This window comes from Herpailurus yagouaroundi, unplaced genomic scaffold (genome assembly GCF_014898765.1).
Source record: "Herpailurus yagouaroundi ecotype Mexico unplaced genomic scaffold, PumYag 182, whole genome shotgun sequence".
Classification (NCBI taxonomy): domain Eukaryota; kingdom Metazoa; phylum Chordata; class Mammalia; order Carnivora; family Felidae; genus Herpailurus; species Herpailurus yagouaroundi.
This window is the reverse complement of record NW_024412413.1, coordinates 51474641-51494564: the sequence shown is the minus strand read 5'-3', so window position 1 is coordinate 51494564 and position 19924 is coordinate 51474641. Positions and strand designations below refer to the sequence as shown.

The window sequence follows — 19924 nt, the reverse complement described above, 5'->3', positions numbered from 1 at the left end:
ATGAAGTTAAGTACTTTGCCAAATGGTAATTAGAAGTAGATCCAATTGTGGAATACTGGAAAACAATTTTCATGAGTTTTACATATGTAAATGTGATGGTCAAGTATGCTGCTTGTTGCATAGATCGTAATCTCTCAAAATGCCTTTCCATCAGGTGATATAGAAATGCTCTAAATGGGACAATGAGAATTCTTTTATACAAGTATGTGAATCATTCATTGTATATTTTGGGGGCAGGATAGAAACCGGTGAAGTATAACTTACAGTGTTTTTATTTATAAATTTTAAATTGAAGTTTAACATATCTTCGTGTTGGTTGTATTTGAGCTAGCAAAGAGGAAATAATCTCAGGGTCAATGCATGTACAGAGAAGTGAAGGTAATCTGAAACTCACTTTGTTTTGTTTTGTGTTTTTTTTTAGCTTTACAAATAAATCAAAAAAGGTTTCTGTATTTTATTTGTAGGTTTGTATATTAGTTGAAAACAAAGGTTCAAAACTCAGAAGGAAATTTTGATACATCTTTTTAGTAGATTTGAGTGTATGTTGTACAGTATTTGTTAAAAACGACTATATGATCATCTTTGGGGATTAAGGTTTTGTGTGGTTTTCTCTGTGACTGGGCACTAACCATATTATATGTGATAGTTTTCAGTGTTGTAAACTGCCATAGCAACCAGTGATACATATAAAGTTATTTAGGGAGTAACTATGAGTTCTTGTCTGTTTCATTTTAACAATCTTGAGCAGAGCTGACGTGAAGGAGCAGATATCTAATGTATTTAAATATAACTGCTTCACAGAGGGAAAACTTAATTGTGACTCACATTTGGTCAATAAACTTTGAAGTAGCTCTAAGTTACCTTGTCATTTAGAACTGACAGTACATAATCTGATATTTCTAACAGGAATATTTCCTATTTGTTACATTATTACCTGGTCTATTAAGTTAGGTAACATGGGCTAATTTGACAAAGGAGTTTTTTAAATGCTGTGTAAAGTGTGGGGTTTACCTAACTGAATTTTACTGTAATGAAATGGCGAAGGAGTATCTTGGTAGGTAGCGAACAAACATTGTAAGTCTGACGTAATTGCTCTGAAAAATGCATCATTACAGCATCTCCCAGGAAGAAATCTGTATATCTCATCATAAATAATTTCTTTGAAATTTAAGACAAAGAAAAAAGGGAAAATGAACCATATCTTTCCGATTTCACCTTATTACATTTTTTTTTCTGAATGAGTAAAGAGATAACTTCTGTCTCCTTCCCTTCATCTTGAAAAGTTTACCACTGACTAGCAAAATCTTTATTGATAAAAGGAAAGCTGAGACTTGGGTCTAATTGGCTACCTAAAGCAAAATAACAAAAAACTTGGTCTCCTCCCAAGTAAGATTTGATTGATTTTCAGTCCTTTTAATAATAGGCGTTTACAGATGATCCCACTAGGCTGCTTATCTTTCTGATGCTTCTTCATGTAAATGTGTACATTATATGTGTACATTGTTACAACTTCTAAAACAGAAGTAGGTTTTCTTTTTCCCAGAGAAATCTTTCCCTGAAATCTTTCATTCATCCAGGTAAAATTATTTTTCACACAGTTCTGTTGTAAAAAGGCCCTTCTAGTAAAAATGAGTAAATATATTTGCCCATAACATGACTGTTTTGTTTCTTCAGTTTTATAAATTACGCTTCATTTGGAGAAGATAATACTTGGCAAAATAATGAATGACATTGATGAATTGTTCATGGCATGTGTAAACTTAAGGTATTTTCACTTTCAACTCAGTATTTATTGAGTTTGCTACTACCCTATGTAAGCATGATTTTCAAAGTATATTTGTTTATCAGACATGTATTGTATTCTGAGAAGACATGTTTATTAGGATTTTGAAAAGCAATCTTTTTTCGAAAAAGTTCTATTGTTCGTAACATGTAAGATAAACATATCCTGCTAGACTGACCACAGTAGATATAAGAAGTCTCCTATGATTAATAAATTGGGTACTCTCGTGCAAACTGAGACTCATCCAAATGAAAAAGAGAAAACAAAACTGGTAAGCATATAAGAGGACAGAGCTCTAAAATTAGAGAAGATACAGTGGACGCTGGAATCCTGATGATGTTGTGTGTTTAAAATTTCTTGTTGCTTGGGTTTCTTTACTTACAAAGTTTGTGTTTGGACTCAGTAACTGGCCTTGGGGCATTTGAAAACAAAACTGCTTGTTGGGAAATTAGCAATGTGAAACTTGACAATGCACGCTGAACGTGGCAAGACCCAAGTGGACAACTCCTAAATTAGCCATCACTTTAATTTCAGGCCATAGTCAATATAAAATTGATTTGTATAATATGTAAAACAAACATTTATAAAGATACAATTTGTTATGCTTGGAACTTGTGGAAGAGACAATAATGATTCTTCAATCTGCTTCTATTCCATTATGACAAATTCCCATGGATGACCATCATGTAGCAATTGTAATCGTTGCTGAGAACTCCAATCTGAGTGCTCAAAATGTGTCCCGGAACCAGTTTCATATTGTTATCTTAATAAAAGAAATCAGAAGTTAATGTTTTCCTGAATAAATAATTTGTGTGTGCGTGTGTGTGTGTGTGTGTGTGCGCGCGCGTGTCTGTCTTGACCCTTTTATTTATGTTTTAGTGTGAGATATAACTGTGGCCAGTTGTCTCTTAATTTTTGCTTCGTTTTCCTCTCATGTTTGTGCTGGATGGAAATACTTTCTTTGTATTTTCACATTTTGCATGTTTAGAGAAGAGAAAGGTATAATCTCCTGTATGTTTAGGGTTTTTGCTGTGGGTTTGTGATCATGAGAGAATACTGGAGGGGCTGTCACTCATTTTCCAGTGTTTAAGGTCATAAGTCAAGTTCATCTGTAAGCCTCAAGGCAATTCTCATTTGGGTACTTTCAAGAAAACACTTTCTTTTTCTGAGATTGAATTAAACTTTAATAGAAGGAAATTGCATGTAAAAAGATCTCAGGTGAGAGACAGCCCCACTGCATAGTGTCATAGATTAGCTTGAACTTCCCTTTGACTTTAGGTATAATGACCAGAGCTAAAGAATGAGGCGCAGAATGAAAATATCATTCAACTAGGTAACGTATGTGTACTTCAAGTAATGTGTTCAGGTAAACATTTAATTGATATCTTCCATTTGCTTGTACAACAAAGACCTGGAGTGGATTGGATACTGTGAAGGAAGATCTGTGCTTTTTTCAAATTGCATTCTTAGACATGTGGCTGATTTTTCATAAATGATTACCAACACCAAGCACAGGTTTTGTGATGAGAGAATGTAGGTTTTATTCACCATTTCAGATGACTGTCAGAGCATAGATGCTGAGTGAGGACAAGATTTTTTTTTCACAATATAATAGGCCCAACTGAAGAGAGTAATCAAAGGCGTCATTATAGGTAAGTCAGGGAAAGTTGGGTACTAGAAGTTGTCATACAATTCCAGCCTATGGTTTCTGTGTTACTAGTATGCCTTAGTTTGATTCCTCTGTGTTTGAATGGGCAGACAATTTCCATTCAGGAGATTCAGGGCCCTCTGTGAGTATACAAATGTATCCAGACAGGTGGAATCAAGTAAAACCTAATTGTTGTCTCCATTTTCTTGGTATTATGTGCTCATTTATCTAAACAGTCGACTCACTTTTTTTTCCACTTCACTTTGCATCAATAAATTCTATCTGGCAATGCCTTTGAGTCATAGATTATGATCCAAATATGGGAGATTCAGATACATTTGAATTCTCTTATGAAGTAACTTTATTTCAAGGGACCCATGGTTCTAATTTTCTGGAAGCTATCATTCTTTCTGAACTTTTTCATCAAGAGCTCTCCATTGCTTTGACTGACCCACAACCGTGGCTCATTATTATCTCAAAGTCTCAACAAATCATTCTGCTAAGAGGATAGAGCATACCAGATTGGTATTCTGTTGTGTTTTCAGTTCTTTCTTGAGAATAGATGGAGCCTGTCAGGTAAATCATTCAAGCCCATCTTGTCTCGTTAGCTCACCACCTGCAGTTTTCAGAGCTCACCTTGGAACCGCATAGCTTGGCCCCAGGGTGGGACAATGAACCTCACGATCGTGGACTCTGGAAGTTTCAGTTATGAGTTTTTGTTCTTCTAATCAGGAGAAAAAGGCTGAAAACTGATTTTATTTTGGACTGTTGCTTTGTCCTCTCTTGTTTTAAGACACTGAACAATTTTGATCGGCATCTTCTGATTGACTTAGAGAGGAGTAGCAGCATCATTTTATTTTCCCCAAGTTAATGTAGGGGGCAGTTTGCTCAGAAGGTAACCCCTGCGAACTCTTGTATCATTACTATTGATTTTTCCGATTACAAAAGAAGTAGAGCGATGGTTTAAAGGAGGAGACTCAACCTTTGGAAATAGCTTTTCCTGTCATTTTGGCCTTGGCTTTGATTTGGTGTTTGTATAGGTGAAGACAGGCATGTGTAAATAATGACATGAGAGTTGACAATAAGGGCTTCCTTGAGTAAAATGAGCATGAAAGCATGAACTACAATGGGTGACAGAACTTACTTATATTTCCTGCTGTAAAAAATGTAGTGAAGGCAAACTTGTAGCATCTTTGTAAGACTAAAGATGGTTGCACTTAACATTTGGAAACCCATAGAATTGGATTATCAGAAAAGTAAAATGAGAACTACTCAATGCTTAGTCTGATTGACTGGTCCGGTTGATTTTCATGCCAGTGCACATTGATCTGCACTGTTTATATATTTCAAAGAACAACTGAACGAAATGTAATGTGACTTTCTAGACATTGGATAGCTGGTTCCATATGTGCTTGATCTGCAGGTCTTTGTCTTAAAAGTGTATATATAAAGACCCGTGAAAACAAAACAAGGTACTATGCCCAAATATTTTCTTTGTTTTCCTTCTAATTTTATTTTATGCCCAAATATTTTTCTGGCCTTTTTAAAAAATCTGTGTGCAGAGGCACTGATTGATTTGGGCGGAGGGGGTTTGGACTTTCATGCCTTATCACAGAAGTATAAAATGTGATGAGAGTATTTAAAGTAACCAAAATTAATAGCTATCTAAATTTGACTGAGAAGCCAGAATTGGACAATTCTCTTGGTTTCCCATCTCAGCTCTTGTCTATGTATTTATAGGAAACTTGGAAATGTTTTACTTTTAATTACTCATTTGGTTTTCACCCTAGGAGGTTTTTTTTTTGTTTGTTTGTTTTTATTTGCCCATGGTGATTTTATTTTATATGAAGTATCTCCCAGAAGAACAGCCCTTTTATTGCCTTGAAATCAGATTGGGCCTCACTCGGTTCCACTACTTCTGAACATGGGCGGTTTGCTTAATCTTTCATTTTGTGAAACAGGGGAAGTCATAGCTGTCTTATTTGAGTAAGGTAATGTTCAGAAAATCACACTGGAAACTTACAGAGTTTGGGAGGGATTCTCTTTAAGGGTAACACTTGAAAATATGGAGGGAGAGAAGAAACTACATTTGAGTCCCTACTAAATGTTGTAGCTGTTGTCAGGCACTTTGCGTAGATATTAGCTCCTTAAGCCTCTGACGTAGATCTTATGGCCTTCATTTCACAAATGAGAAAGCTCTGATTCCAAGATGTAATGTTCTATTCTAGTTCTAATGTTCAACTCTAGAAAACGGTGGAATCTGGGCCTGAATTCAAGTCTCATTCGAAAGCTTATGATCTTTCCACTGCTATGTGCTGTCAGATATTTTGGGAACTATTTGCTATAGGGTGGGTCATGTTATCTCCAGCAACTTGAAATGCAGGTTAGAAGCTAGGTTTCAAGAAACCCTTTGGAGACAAGCTCTCTCTTTGGAGACAAGCTTTTGTCTTTATAAGACAAGCTTATAAAGGGATTCGAAACGTGTGCCTACTGCAGCTGATATCCCCAAACTTCTGGCCCCCAAAACCCACAGGGCTGTGTCTTTGGAGATTAGAACACATCCACTCTTCTTCTTTGTTCAATGAAGGGGCTAGATGAAATGCCTTCTGAAGTTCCGACCAATCTGCAGAATTCTGATGGCAGGAGGGAAATAAGACACACATGTGATCGGAACACCAGGTTTTCTTTCCTTGTTCTTCATTCAGTAAATACGTAGTGAGCACATCTTGTGCACCAGGCACTAATGCTAAGCACTCTTTCCGTGTTTAAGAGTTCTATTTGTTAGGCGAGTTTCCTTTTTTGATGACGATGATGATGATTTTAATGCGGAGTCCATGTTAGGGCCTGGAGTACCAGGCTTCTTAGGAAAAGAAAAAATTGTGTTTCCCACATAACATTCTTCCAACCTTCATGAACTTGCTTCTAAGCATATTATGTAAAGTTAAGTATACAGTTCTGCCTCCAAGCTTTTTTTTTAAGCGAAAATATGAAAACAAGCAAGGAATAAGTAACACTTTTAACAAGTTATGATGTGGTAGTTGCAAATGTTAGTATGATCGTGTAGTCTGAAATCTCTGTTCTTACACATTCAGGATTCCCAGCCTCTCTCCCCAACCCCCAGCCCACCCCCCCCCCCCCCCACAAGTTGTAAATGCTTAGAACAAGTTACTGTCTCAATTATACATGGGTTTGTAGCATAGAACCAAATTCCACCCTGGTGAAGGGAAACCAAATATATACTCCCACAGTATTGGACAGGCTGACGAGTTAAAAACAAAACAAGCCCCTGGAAGGTTTTGTTGGTCTTCTGTTGAAAAATAATATTCCGAAGGGCATTCAACACAGGAGAAAAGTTAAAGCCAGTGTTTTCCTACGTGTAAAAATCCTGGATCTGTGCTGGTTTACAGACCAAAATCCTAACTTGTTTTGCAGCCTTTGTGAAGGTTGATCAGAATGATTAAATAGTGTGGGTCTTAAAGAACAATGGGAACCTCCCAGATCGACGCCACACAGCACAGCTAATGTGTTTCTTCTAGATGTAGACTCAGAAGAGGGTTTCAGTTTACATGTAACACTGGCCTGAAGACCAAGGAGCAAGTCTGCTTTTAACAAGTCCAAGTGATAATTGTGATATTTTGCCCTTTAGCTAATGGTGCGAATTTTACTTTTGAATAGGCTTTTTGTAAATGAGATGCTCATTTTAAAGTCCTCTTACTTGCAGGGCTTTCTCTCTCTCTCTTTGAGAGATTTGCTTTCTGTGACTTGGAAATGCAGTGAAACCCTTTGTGAAAACAACCTTCTCTTCAGCAGATTTTAGATACGCCCGGATCACATCGTGGCCCCTGAAACGTAACAACTGCACCGAGAAAGCCTGGTGTAGCCCTGTTAGCCTTTAAGGTCAATAGCCTCCTCCTCTTAACCCCACCTACCATCCCCATGCCCATGAAAAAGGATTTCTATCTTCCATATTTGTGTAATTGACTACTGGGTAAACTGTGCAGTCTCACAGTTGATCCCAAAGATTAAATCAGACACTGCTTCTGTATTAGGGAATTTTGTACTCGTATAACTCACTATGTACTAGCCAAAGGGTTTCTTAAAAGCTTCATTCTAAAGGTGACAGATGGGTGTAATGGAATATTTGCATTGACTGAACCTTCTTTGAGATTGGACTAACTTGAAGGAAAACTTTCCCTTGAAGAGTTCCATCTTGTTAGGCGTGAAAGAGCATTTATTGAGCACCTCATTTATGGTGGGCACTTCACTCCTCCCAGGAGGCATTATCTCCATTTCACACATGAAACCGAATTAAGGTTTTCAGGGACCTGCCCAAAGTCATAAAGCTAAATGGCAGAGCAGGGATTTGAATCTAAGCTTTCCCAAGTAGCGTCTGTGTTCCTCTTAAGACAACTCCCTCTCTCCCTAAGACAACACTCAGAAAGAGGGTGTGATTCACTGGGCACTCCTGGCTTTCATTTAAGTTAATTCATTGCCCTTACGACCAAAGGTAGGACAGTGACACTAACCTTTGACAATAAATGATTCCTTTGTGGAGTCATTCACAGGTAGTAAAACGATTGATTCACAGTGCCCAAACCTGATGGTTAGACTGAGCTCCTATAGCTACTAAGTTTCCTTCTGTTCAGGGAAATTAGCTGAGTCAGTGACAATTTTAGTTGATGAAAATATCTCCGTATGGTATAGAATGCCTATATGCTGGGGAGAGGTAATAGTTTTAGGAGGGGAGAACCCAGCCTTTAGAGATGAGCAGAACTGGGTTCAAATCCCAGGTGTGCTATTTATCAGTTTTGTGGGTTACCTTTCACAACTATCTAAGACGTAGTTGCTCATCTGGAAAATAAGGGAAATAATAATACTTACCTTATAAGACTGTTATAAAGCTTAAAATAACACACGTGAATGACTTAGCTCAGTGCCTAGGGCATTTTAAATGCTCAATAAATGTGAACTAACATTATGCTAATCATGCAGAATTTGGGTTAATGCCTAGGACCTGTTGGATAGTAATGCCAGGTTAGGGGGATACCATTTGTGAGAAATCTTGTGGAGTATTTTGCCTGCCTGTCTGCCTGCCTGTCTGTCTGTCTGTCTGTCTGTCTATCCTTCCATCCTCTATCTGCATCTATTTTTACAAGGCAGATGGAAGAGAGAAAGAGGAGAATCTCACTTGGCAGTGTAGACAGTTATAATGGAGCATTTTAGTATCATTGTACCAAGTAGCTACTGGCTGCTAACTCAGGTAACAAAAGTAGAATACAAAACAAGTTATCCTGGCTTAGGTTACCTGTATTTTTGTGCTTGTATAGCCTTGGGATGATTCTTATATATAGAACAAGGTGCGCTACGTTTTCTTTATCTTGAAAAGTATAAATATACGTTTATACAGAAGATGTAAATTGCGTACGGGTGTGGGTGCACAGGTGCATTTGTATGTATCTTTTGGTGTATTGGGGGATTGGAGTAGAGGTCAAAAACAGAGGGAAATCACTTTATAGATTACGATGAAATCTGATTCAAAAGGTGAAAACCACTGATACCAGAAAAATCTTCTATAAAGAAAAGAAATAAAAAAAAAAAAAACAAAACCTTTTAGCTTTCTGGCACTCCCAGTTTCTATCTCAGAGACAAACATTGATGATTTCTGCCAGGTTTTTTTTTTTCTTTCTTTGCTTTAAATGAACTGATGGACAAGTGATTGTTTTTGGCAAGGAATAGGAAATTATGTAAAAGTAAGCAGACGTTTGGTGTTTTGAATTAGAAGCCTATGTATTCTTACTTTGGACTTACTTTTGATTCGTAAAGTAGAAATGCTTTTGCTTAGATGTAGGTAGAAATGCTTTGTAAAGTGTTATGCAACATACCAATATTAATTTTTGTAACTTTACTTGTGACATGGAAGAAAATCATTTAAGAAACATTACCTTTCTAAAATACTCCTTTATATAATGATGGATATGTGGGAGTATTTTTGTTGTTGTTGTGGATGGAAATAACAGCCAAATAGCTTTTTAGAAGTATTTTCATGCGTTAGAGAAGACATCACTCCAGGGGAATGTTTTAGGGTGAGAGTTGCATAGATAGATATCTCTTTACATCATGCAATGAAAAACCAGAAGAAGAATCTACTCAAACATGGACAAGAAGATGAGCCTTCATTCAGAGGGAGATTGTTAACACAATCTCAATGCCTCATCACAAACCAGAACATTCTCGCTTGGAATGTATCCCTTGGTGCAGCACTTATAAATCATGTCAGGTAGGAAACAATATGACTTCCTTTTTCATTTTGCAGAAAGCAGAAGCCACTGGAGAAAAACGGCCAAGAGGCAGACCCAGGAAATGGGTGAGTAACAAGATACAATTTCTGTGTGTGTGTGTGTGTGTGTGTGTGTGTGTGTGTTTGTAAAGAAAACTTATTTTTTTAAGTGAAAATTACTTTTATTTTATCACTTACATGTATTTCTAACTTCTGGTTCGATGAATCTTTGAAAGGGTTAAGGCAGGCGACAAATTATCACTGCTCTTTACCATGAGGCTCCAGGAGTTTACTCAGAACGCTTTTCTTTCCTGGGAGTGACTCCTCTTTCTATCTCTTATCAACATGAAAAGAGTCTCCACTCTTCCTTCAAAGGGAGTAACAAACAATGAGTTGACTTGTTCTGGTGGGTTGAGTAACTAAGGTTAAAGGGTATTATGAAACCTTGGAAGTTGATTACAAATGGTGATAAAATTCAGATGAAATGTGTATGAGATAACTCTTTAACGTTTTCTTTTTTTTTCTTCTTTTTTTTTTTAAATTTCCTCCATGGCTTTGCTCTGGACACATCTCATTTTCTAGGTGGTTTGTGTTTTCCTTTTTACATTGGCGTTTTAGGAAACCAGGTTTAAGTTTCTAGATTTTTTTTTTTTTTTTTTTTGCTTCCCTTAGTGGTCCTTCTTACATACTACCATTTGTGACAGTGGCCTCTGTGCAAGCTCTTGATCCTGCAGGAACACCGATCCTGTATCTTTTTGAGACCAGAAGTTCAGCGATAGCTGAAGAGCTTCGCTAATTTTACCACTTAAACCTTGTTCCCTTTGCTGCTGCGCTACCCATGTTCTTCTGGTCTGTCTTCCCATTGACAGCGGAGAAAAGTCTTAAACATGAGTAAAACCATTTCTCAAGAAAGATAAAGTCGTCCCCCATACGAGGAATCATCTGTGATGGGATCTTTGACTTTCTTTTTCTCCCTTCCCTGGTTTAGTCTTCATGCTTCATCGTTTTAAAAAGTGTCTTCGCTTCTATGCCGGAGTATATTTTCCTGGTGGTATGCCATTCCTTTCTCCTCTTGAGTTCTACATCACTTTCTATTTATACTGCGGTATTGCCTTTCATTTAATTTATTCGTCTTGTATTTTTTTTCCTCTGCTCAACATGTGTTGGGATGAGATTTCTTAGCACAAGGAAATGGGGATGATCGTTAGATTAAAAACATCTCAGTGTCACAGTATAACCTGAAAGTAAAGCATTGCATTCAACCTTCTGGTCAATAAATGAATGAGCTCCAAACCTGCCCACCGGGTGGTAATCATCTGGGCTGTTTGATATCTTCGGTGTTAGGGAACTCACTACCTCTTAAGCCTGCCTCTTCCTTCTTGGAAAGCTCTGAACATTAGAAAATTCTTCTATCTGACTCCCTCTAGCTTCCGCTCACTGTCCTTGGTCTTCCTTTCAAGGAGAGATATCTAGTAATTGTTTTCACTTTTATTCATGATAGTCCTTCACGTATTTGAAGACGATTAATGCGTATTCTTTGTTGTCTTTTCTAGTCTGAATATCTTCAGTCCTTTCGGTTTTTTTCCCCCTAAAGGAATATTCTTGTTTTTCTCTTCTTAGTATGTTTATTAACCTTTTGAAATAGGTCACCCAGAGCTAAGTATCATGTTCCAAGTGTGGGCTCCACAACCGGTGGGTTTATCACCTTTCTTGCTGTACGTGTGGTTCCAGTTATCTGTTACTGACTAATTAGTCAACCATCCCCCAACTTAATAATTTTTTTTTTTAAAGCCATTTTATCATGCTCATGGATTCTTTGGGTCAGGAATATGGGCAGGGCACAGCTGAAAGTCTTGTCTCTGCTTTAGGATGTCTGGGGCCTCAACTGGGAAGACTCAAACCGCTGGGGTTGACTCAGGCACTTGGAGTCTAGATTCTGGAGTCTTCTTTACTCACATCTTGCTTTTGCAAGATGGGCTTGAAGTCTGGGTGCATCAGGAGCACCCACACACTTGGCTTTTCCAGCTTGGTGGCCTCAGGGTAGATATGCAGCCTTCTGACATACACTCATGGCTCCTAGACAAATGAGGAGAAAGCTGCTTAGTCTCAGAAGTCAAAAAGTGTTGCTTCCATTTACACGCCAGTGAGCACGCGGTTGGCTAAGTTGGTACTGGCATACATATTGAATATAGGTCTGCCAGTTTCTAAGCATCAGAACTTTGAGACGGCATTCTCCTGAGCTAATCAATAAGAAAGACCCATACAAACTTTCTAAAATGCAACATAATAGAAAACGTAAGTTCTTTAAAGTCAGGAGATTAAGGTCGCTAAAGTGAAGTAAGTTGTAAGCAACTACAATGACAGTTAATGAGCACAAAAGCTTCCGTCAAGCTTCTTTTTGGTCTCTCATCTTTCCTGAGCTATAATTGACATATAAAAATTATGTTAACTTCAGGGAACCAAAGTGATGATTTGTTACTTACGTATTATAGAATGACTGCTGTAGTAACATGTGTGAAGTCCTCCACCCCCCTCACATAATTACCCTTTTTTTGGTTTGTTTTTGTGGTAAGAACAATTAAGATCCACCCTCTTAACAACTTTCAAGCATATAACACGGTGTTGTTGACTATAATCACTTGCTAGATCCCCAGAACTGGCCACTGAAAGTTTGTATCCTTTGACTAATGTTTCCTCCTTTCCCCCATCCTCCACTCCTGGCAACAACCATTCCACTCTCATTCCTATAAGTTTAGGTTTTTAGATTCCACATGTAAGAGGTCTTTTTCAGTATTTGTCTGTTTCTGTCTGACTTACTTCACTTAGCCTAATGCCTTCAAGGTCCATCCATGCAAATGGCAACATTTCCTTCTTTCTCAGGGTTGAACAATATTCTGTCCCATATATTCTGTGTGTGTGTGTGTGTGTGTGTGTGTGTGTGTGTGTACACTCATGACATCTCCTTAAACATTCATCTGTAGATGGACACTTAGGTTGTTTCCATATCTTGCCTCTTAAATGGTCTTCCTGCCTTTTATCTGTTCTACCTTTGGGGCATCCTGTAGTGTTCACCAATAACATCTGTAGGTTGTAGTCACGTCACTGCTCTACTCGGAAGCTTTCTCTAGTTGCACAGATGACCACTGAGTTAATCACAAAATGCCCTAGCACTTTAAGGCCCCACCCCCTCCCCAGTTTATACCCTCCTATTTTTATGGCTTTATTTCCCACCACTCATCTTTACACAGCAAGTGGTTCAGCCAAGGACCTACGTGGTTTTTTTTTTTCTCAGTGGATTCTTCTTTATTTGAGGGATATATGGATTCCAGCCATCTGATCTTTATGTTGGGGAAGAACCCCATGTGAGGCATCCACCGTAGAAACCCCTGCTTTCTGGGTCATCCTCATTGACTGTCATGATTTCTAATTTTTCATTGGCTGTGAGAATGAAAAATGTCACGTGGCGAATTGTTACTAGTCCCCGATTTGGTTCCCAGAGAAGAGTTGTTCTACTTAGAAGAGGAAATAAAAGGAAATTGTGTATTTTTTCTAGACAGTGTGTTTCCTCTTTGCTTGTATACTGTCGGGGGCGGGGGAAGTATGCAGCCAGTCACAGCAAGGCATTCATTTCAGTGCCATTCTTTGCTGGAAAGCTTGTACTGAAGAGATAAATTATTGCATTTTCCATAGGAAATGGGCTTGTCCTTTATAGTTAGTTCAGTTCTTTCCAACAGTGTCGTTTACCAATTTCCTTGTATTAGAGACATAATTTTGACTGGATTTACTAGGTACGTGGCCTAAAAGCCAAATTGCTACCCTTTTATTCTTCTGAGTTGTTAAATTTTGTTTTAAAGTTCTTTCACTTTTAAAAAGATATCTTATAAATCTGACAGCGTCATGTAAGAGATCTGGAAAAAAGTATCTACGGTGTGACTTTCTCATCTGATGTGATTGGAATCAGCAGCTCGTAGGTTGCTCAAGAGTTGACTAACCAAAAGTACACTAAACCAAAGTCGACTAACCAAAAGTAGATGGAGGGGAGAAACTTGTGTCGGTCTTGTTTTGGTGCGAGATGGACCATCGGCTAATCCAGTGAGTATATTAGCTGAATTTTGATTAAGGGCCCTTCTATTATTTCCTTTATTCTCCTTTGTTCCCTCCATCCCCGGAGTTTGAATTAGATTTCGGGTCTGCTATTTTGATGAGCTAATCTGGACTTCCGCTTTTTTTTTTTTTTTTTTTTTTGACACGGAGGAGGGGAGAGGTTAAGGAAGGGGAGAGCAGTGGGACCAAAATTTTCTCCTGGTCTTTAATAGTTGGGAGCTCAAGATCTGGATTCGGGTGGCTTGGATTCCAATTTCGGCCCATCACTTGCTTAACCGTGGATCCTTGAGCAAATTACATGACCTCTTAAAGACCTAGTTTCCTGATCTCTAGAAAGGTGGTGAGAGCGGCACATTTCTGACAGAGTTGTTAGATACATGTATTTCTCATACGTAGAGTTGTTGCAAGGATTAAATACGATCATGCATGCAAAGGGCTTAATAAAAGGCGTAGCACGTGCAAGTGCTCAATAAATATTAGGCACTGTGATGAGTTCCACTGTGTATTTTCATATAGGTACCGCCGACAGCCTAGACCCTACTTAACAGCCACCGATAGTTACACACATAGAGTGAGGTGGCAGTCACGTATCCAACCAACCAAGGACCCTTGATCTATCATCCTGTCTTTAATGTATCTGTGCTGAACATCATCAAGCTTAAGAACTGCTTACAAATAATACTAAAGCACTTTTTAAAATTATTTATTTTAGTGTTTACTTTTGAAGAGAGAGAGACAGAGAGTGAGCAGGGGAGGCGCAGAGAGAGAGGGAGACATAGAATCTGAAGCAGTCTCCAGGCTCTGAGCTGTCAGCACAGAGCCCAACACGGGGCTTGAATTCATGAACCACGAGATCATGACCTGAGCTTAACGGACTAAGCCACCCAGACGCCCCAAAAGTAATTTTTTTAAAAATGTTTATTTATTTATTTTTTTGAGGGCGAGACAGAGACAGAGAGAGCGAGCGAGTGTCGGGAGGGGCAGAGAGAGAGGGGTACAGAGGATCTGAAGCAGGTTCCGTGCGGACAGCAGAGAGCCTGAGGTGGGGCTTGAACTCTCAAACTGGAAGATTGTGACCTGAGCTGAGGTCGGACGCTTAACCAACTGAGCCACCCAGGTGCCCCCATATAAAAGTACATTTTAAATCTATTTCCAGTTAAGGGGGGAGATTTTATATAGCAGCTTATAAATCTTTCTTCCAATTGTGGAGGTTTGGTGTCATGTGTTGTTCATCAGTTTGAAAGTACTATTCCTTCTGTTTGTCTCCATACGCACATGCAGAGATGTGCTGGTTTCTTGGAACCTCCATAGAATTCCACTAGTCAGTCCTTATGCCAGTTGAAACTAGGCATTTAATAATTGCCTTTCTCAGTTTTTGCCGATGAAGGGAACTCATCACATAACAGAGTTAGTGATGGGAAATACTTGGAAAAAATTTCAGAGGATGGACTGAAAGCTCAAGAAGATGTGAACCTGGTGGATGAAAGGCTCCATCCAGATGTTGCTTAAAGAAGCAACTAGTACTTCCGGAAGAACAGAAAAGCAAGGATGAAATAATAAAGAATAAAGCACTGGGAACAAAGATGCTTGGAGGTGTTTTGTTTTCAGAATATCTTTATGAGAAAGGAAATTAATAACAGAAGGGAAGTATACCCCCAATATGAATTAATGGTTTGTAAAGAGAAAAAAATCCTCTGGAGATACTGAGATTGACCTAAAAATTGAACCGAGGACTAGCTGCTGAAGCTTAATTTTGAATGGTCGCTAGGAAGTTAATAACAAACCCCAGCTGTTTTGGGGGTTGCTCGTTCTCTTTATTTGGTAACAGGGTGTGTGCAGTACGTTTGAAACCTATGCATTTCCGGGACGCCTGGGTGGCTCATTCGGTTAAGTGTGGGACTCTTTCTTAATTTGGACTCAGGTCATGCTCCCATGGTTGTGAGATTGAGCCCCTCGTCAGGCTCTGCCTTGAGCCTGTAACCTGCTTAAGATTCTCTCTCCCTCTCTCTCTGCCCCTTTCCCTGCTCACGCACACTCTCTTCCTAAAGCAAAAAAATATATAAACTAAAATAAAAATATGCATTTCTGTTCTGTCTCTTCTGAGGGGGCAGTTGTCTTTTGTTAAAGAGCTTGTGATGCCCAGGAAAGTGATGTCATTTCAGCTGTCAGTCAAATGTGGGGATTTTAGATAGGCAACGGAGTTTTTTGTTCTTTCAAGTCTGAAGAAATCTAGAAACTTAAGTGATTATTTGAAGATCCAGAACAGGAAATTAAATCGGAATAAAGCCCGTTACAAACTAGACTGATTAAAACTCTTCGGATTTCTTCTAAAGATCCCAAGCATTAATGCATTGAGGAACCTGGAAATCTGATGTTGAAGTTCAAACATTAGGTTTTCATTTCCATTACTTTTTCCTTCCAGATGTTTGTTACTTTTTTTTTTTTTTTTTAGCTTTTAGCCATTTGTAATTTAACACTTGCTTTGTTTAAACTGAAGTAGAACTTTGATGTTTAGAAAGGAATATCCAATAATGCATATTGCAGATAATTGTAACTTTTTATGGGAGTCAGAGGGAAAGAAATGACTTTGATATAACATCAAGAACTGCTAATGGAGGGGCGCCTGGGTGGCGCAGTCGGTTAAGCGTCCGACTTCAGCCAGGTCACGATCTCGCGGTCCGTGAGTTCGAGCCCCGCGTCGGGCTCTGGGCTGGTGGCTCGGAGCCTGGAGCCTGTTTCCGATTCTGTGTCTCCCTCTCTCTCTGCCCCTCCCCCGTTCATGCTCTGTCTCTCTCTGTCCCAAAAATAAATAAAAACGTTGAAAAAAAAATTAAAAAAAAAAAAAAAGAACTGCTAATGGAGTATGTGAAGGCAAAACCATTTTCCCTTAGAGACTTTTTGTTATAACATGCGTTAAAAAATGGAGATGTTCCCTCTAAACCAAACATGGTTCTTTGATATATGTTCAGTAATTTAAATATTAATCTTCCAATGCATATAATGTGTTTAAAATTAATAAGCAGTGTTTGCTGAAATGATCTCCTTTGCAATGTTTTCTGATAAACATGGAATACTTTGCAAACTCTCATGGAACTCTTGGGGGGGAGGCGCGAGAAGTGGCTTAAGTTTATTATTATTTTTTTTAACTTTATTTGTTTTTTTTATAGCTGACTGCGAAACTCACTAACATAACTATTTAAAGTTGCAAGGTTAAATATGAAAATACTAAGAAATAAATCATACTCTGTAGGCAAGAATTAGATTTGTTCATTCATAGCTTGATTCAAGATCAAACTCCTTTCTTACTTGTGGGAATGTTGAAATGCTGGTCTTAATTGTTCCGCTAAATGAGTCCTTAAAAACGAGGCTGATAACCTGTCCTGTTTTGTCATCTGCATGGCCAACTGCTTACCAGATCCTGACTGTTCAGGACTACACTACCATTGACCTCAGGGTCTGCCACCCAGGTATTACTGCCACAATATCACAATAACCATGGGATCTTATCAAACTATCATCAAGGGAGGACATATTTTTGTCCCATTTGTGATTGAGTGGCAAATTATAGACAGGAGCTAGTTAGGATAAATGTTCTATTTCCCTGCACAAAATCAGCAGCTCAAGAAGCCCTGTCTAAGACAATTCTACTCTAATTAAATGTCAGGTATTATGGAATTCAAGATGATATGAAATTATATGACGGTAAAGGTATTTAAGACTTTATCCATACCGCCATGCACATAGTTAGCTGTGCTTTCCCAAAATTGAGTATTTATGGATGGGAGTAAATTTTTCTAAAATATTAGAAGTTCTCATGATGTATATAAATAAGTTTATATACATTCTCATGATGTATATAAATGTATATAAATAAATGCCACATCCCTCTATCCATACACACACACACACACACACACACACACACACACACATTTTTTACTAGGCAACATAGGTAAAACTACTCCATATTTCAAGATAATATTTCTGTTCTTTTTTTATTTAAAAAAATTTTTTTAACATTTTATTTATTTTTGAGAGACTGAGAGAGACAGAGTGTGAGTGGGGGAGGGGCAGAGAGAGAGAGACACAGAATCTGAGGCAGGCTCCAGGCTCTGAGCTGTCAGCACACAGCCTGACAGGGGGCTTGAACTCATAACTGAGAGATCGTGACCTGAGCCGAAGTCTGACGCTTAACCGACTGAGCCACCCACACGCCCTTGTTCTGTTTCTAAGGGTGGAATCTGTTTTTACTTTAAGATTCTTTTTTTAATCCAGGAATTCCTTATTCTAAACTCTTCAATACCTGACACAAATATTTAACCATTTTTGGCAAAATTTCAATCTGATGGGACTTAATCAAGCCTACTCTGTCTACATTGGAAATAAGGACTTCTGTGTTTTTAAGGAGCTGAATACCTTTGGGCAGGTTGCTTAATTTACCCATGCTTTTTCTCTTGTTTAAGTACCTCACAGGAACATTCTATCTGTAACTAATGGCTTTCAAGCATTTTGGGTTGTAAAACACAAGAACCTTTATTGAGACAGCCAGCTCAGTTACCCAGGGACTGATTATTGAGTTTGTAGATGATCCAGCCTCCTGTCCCCTTCTTTGCTTTGTTTTCCCTGCTCCCCCTGCTGCCTGCCCTTTGGCCATTTCACTACTCATTAGCACCTCCACCAGATGGGGGGCAGGGCCAGGAACAGGGGGTCAACTCTGGTAAAAGAGTTGGTGGGAAAGAGGCGGGGAGTCATGGCAGACATAAGGTTTTCTGATTTGACGGATCCAGGCTACCCCATACTCTATCCTCAGGGGTAATCCAATGCAGCAGTTATAGTGAAATTTGTTTTTTCACTCAGTGTTTATTCATTTTTATAATAAATGTGACTTTAGAAGTAAGATAAGATGTCTTTTTAAGGATGCTGTAGGAAGCAAAAGTCTCTGTTTTTCTGTTTCCTCAGTCTTGATGAGCGGCCGCAAAGCAGGCTTGGGTTGGCAGGCCTTTGCCCCCTATTCGAATCTAGAAAAAAACGCATTAAATCTACTCTTACGTTAGACTCGGGTTGTGGAATAATAGTTCTTCAAGTTCAGGTAGAGGGAGATGGCTTTATGATGCTTAAAGAGTCCTGTTTGGGTGTGAATAGATCATGTAGCTAAGCCTAGATGTATGGCCAAGGGAAGCCTTGTGATGGTCTCAACGCATTAACTCAGAAAACGCACTTTGAGTGTCTCTCTGAACCCGGTATCACGCAGAAGGCTGAGCGCGTAAGGTGGACAACGCAGGCATGCAAGAAACTGCTCCGACACTGTTTTCTTCACTTGTTTGTTTGCTTCTCTCTTGTTTGGCTGGACCATAAACCCTAGGGGTCCAATGGCAAGACCTTTTGCTTTTGTAATTTTCCATTTGTCGAAGCATTTTGCTAGAGTCTTCTGACAGTCCTGTGGATCAAGCCCTGGGGTAGGTAGGTCCTGGGGGGGTTACTGAGGTCAGCAGCACAGATGGGGGCTGCCTTTGGGGCACTTACAGTCTGGGGAACCAAACAGGAAAATCTGATGCTGGCCCATTAGATTACTACCCTGGGCTTTGGGTGCTGAGAGGCTAAATTAAATTCCAGTTTTCAAGTGTTGTGAGCTCTTTAGAATTCAACAGTCCTTCCACAGAAATGATTGTGTTGCTTTCTGATCCCAAGAGCACTCCATAGCATTCTTTGAATATAGCTATATATATAATCTATGAGTTAATTGTACTAGGGGGCCTGGGGTTACATTTTCTCCTCATCACCACGGCAGATATCCGGGCTTACATCAAATGTATGCATACCTATTTGATTAATCAAAGTAGTGAGTCATTTTATCTCATTAGTGTGGGTTTAAAGAGATAGGTACTAAATTGTCAGATATAGGCTCCAGGAAGGAGGGGAAATGGAATCAGAAAGAAAGAGCAGATCAGACAGTTCTGTGGGGCCACTGCTTCAGCATATGTTGCTCTAATTTTTTGTCTTTGTTCATGCTGGTAATTTATGTTTACCAGATAACTTTAAAGTCACTTGGTGTCAAAGCGATTAATTTATACTCTAAGATTTCTGGGTACTGCTACCCTTTGTATTTAAAAAA

The 19924-nt window shown here is 38.8% G+C and overlaps 1 protein-coding gene and 1 long non-coding RNA gene across 3 annotated transcripts in view; one reads left to right on the top strand and one right to left on the bottom strand.

Moving 5' to 3' along the window:
- The window catches only part of HMGA2 (high mobility group AT-hook 2), a 142050-nt gene that overhangs the window by 3536 nt on the left and 118590 nt on the right, over positions 1-19924 (top strand). The window contains exon 3 of one of the 2 annotated variants that reach the window (XM_040491496.1): positions 9745-9795. The exons of the other annotated variant lie outside the window; for it this stretch is intronic. Coding sequence (XP_040347430.1) covers positions 9745-9795 — 51 coding nt within the window. The remainder of the gene's footprint in view (positions 1-9744; positions 9796-19924) is intronic. 2 annotated transcript variants of the gene reach the window in all.
- LOC121040803 (uncharacterized) lies at positions 239-13923 on the bottom strand. The gene is made up of 3 exons (XR_005795453.1): positions 13600-13923; positions 12820-12826; positions 239-346 (listed from the first exon to the last, which is right to left on the bottom strand). It is a non-coding gene; the product is annotated as an uncharacterized LOC121040803 (long non-coding RNA).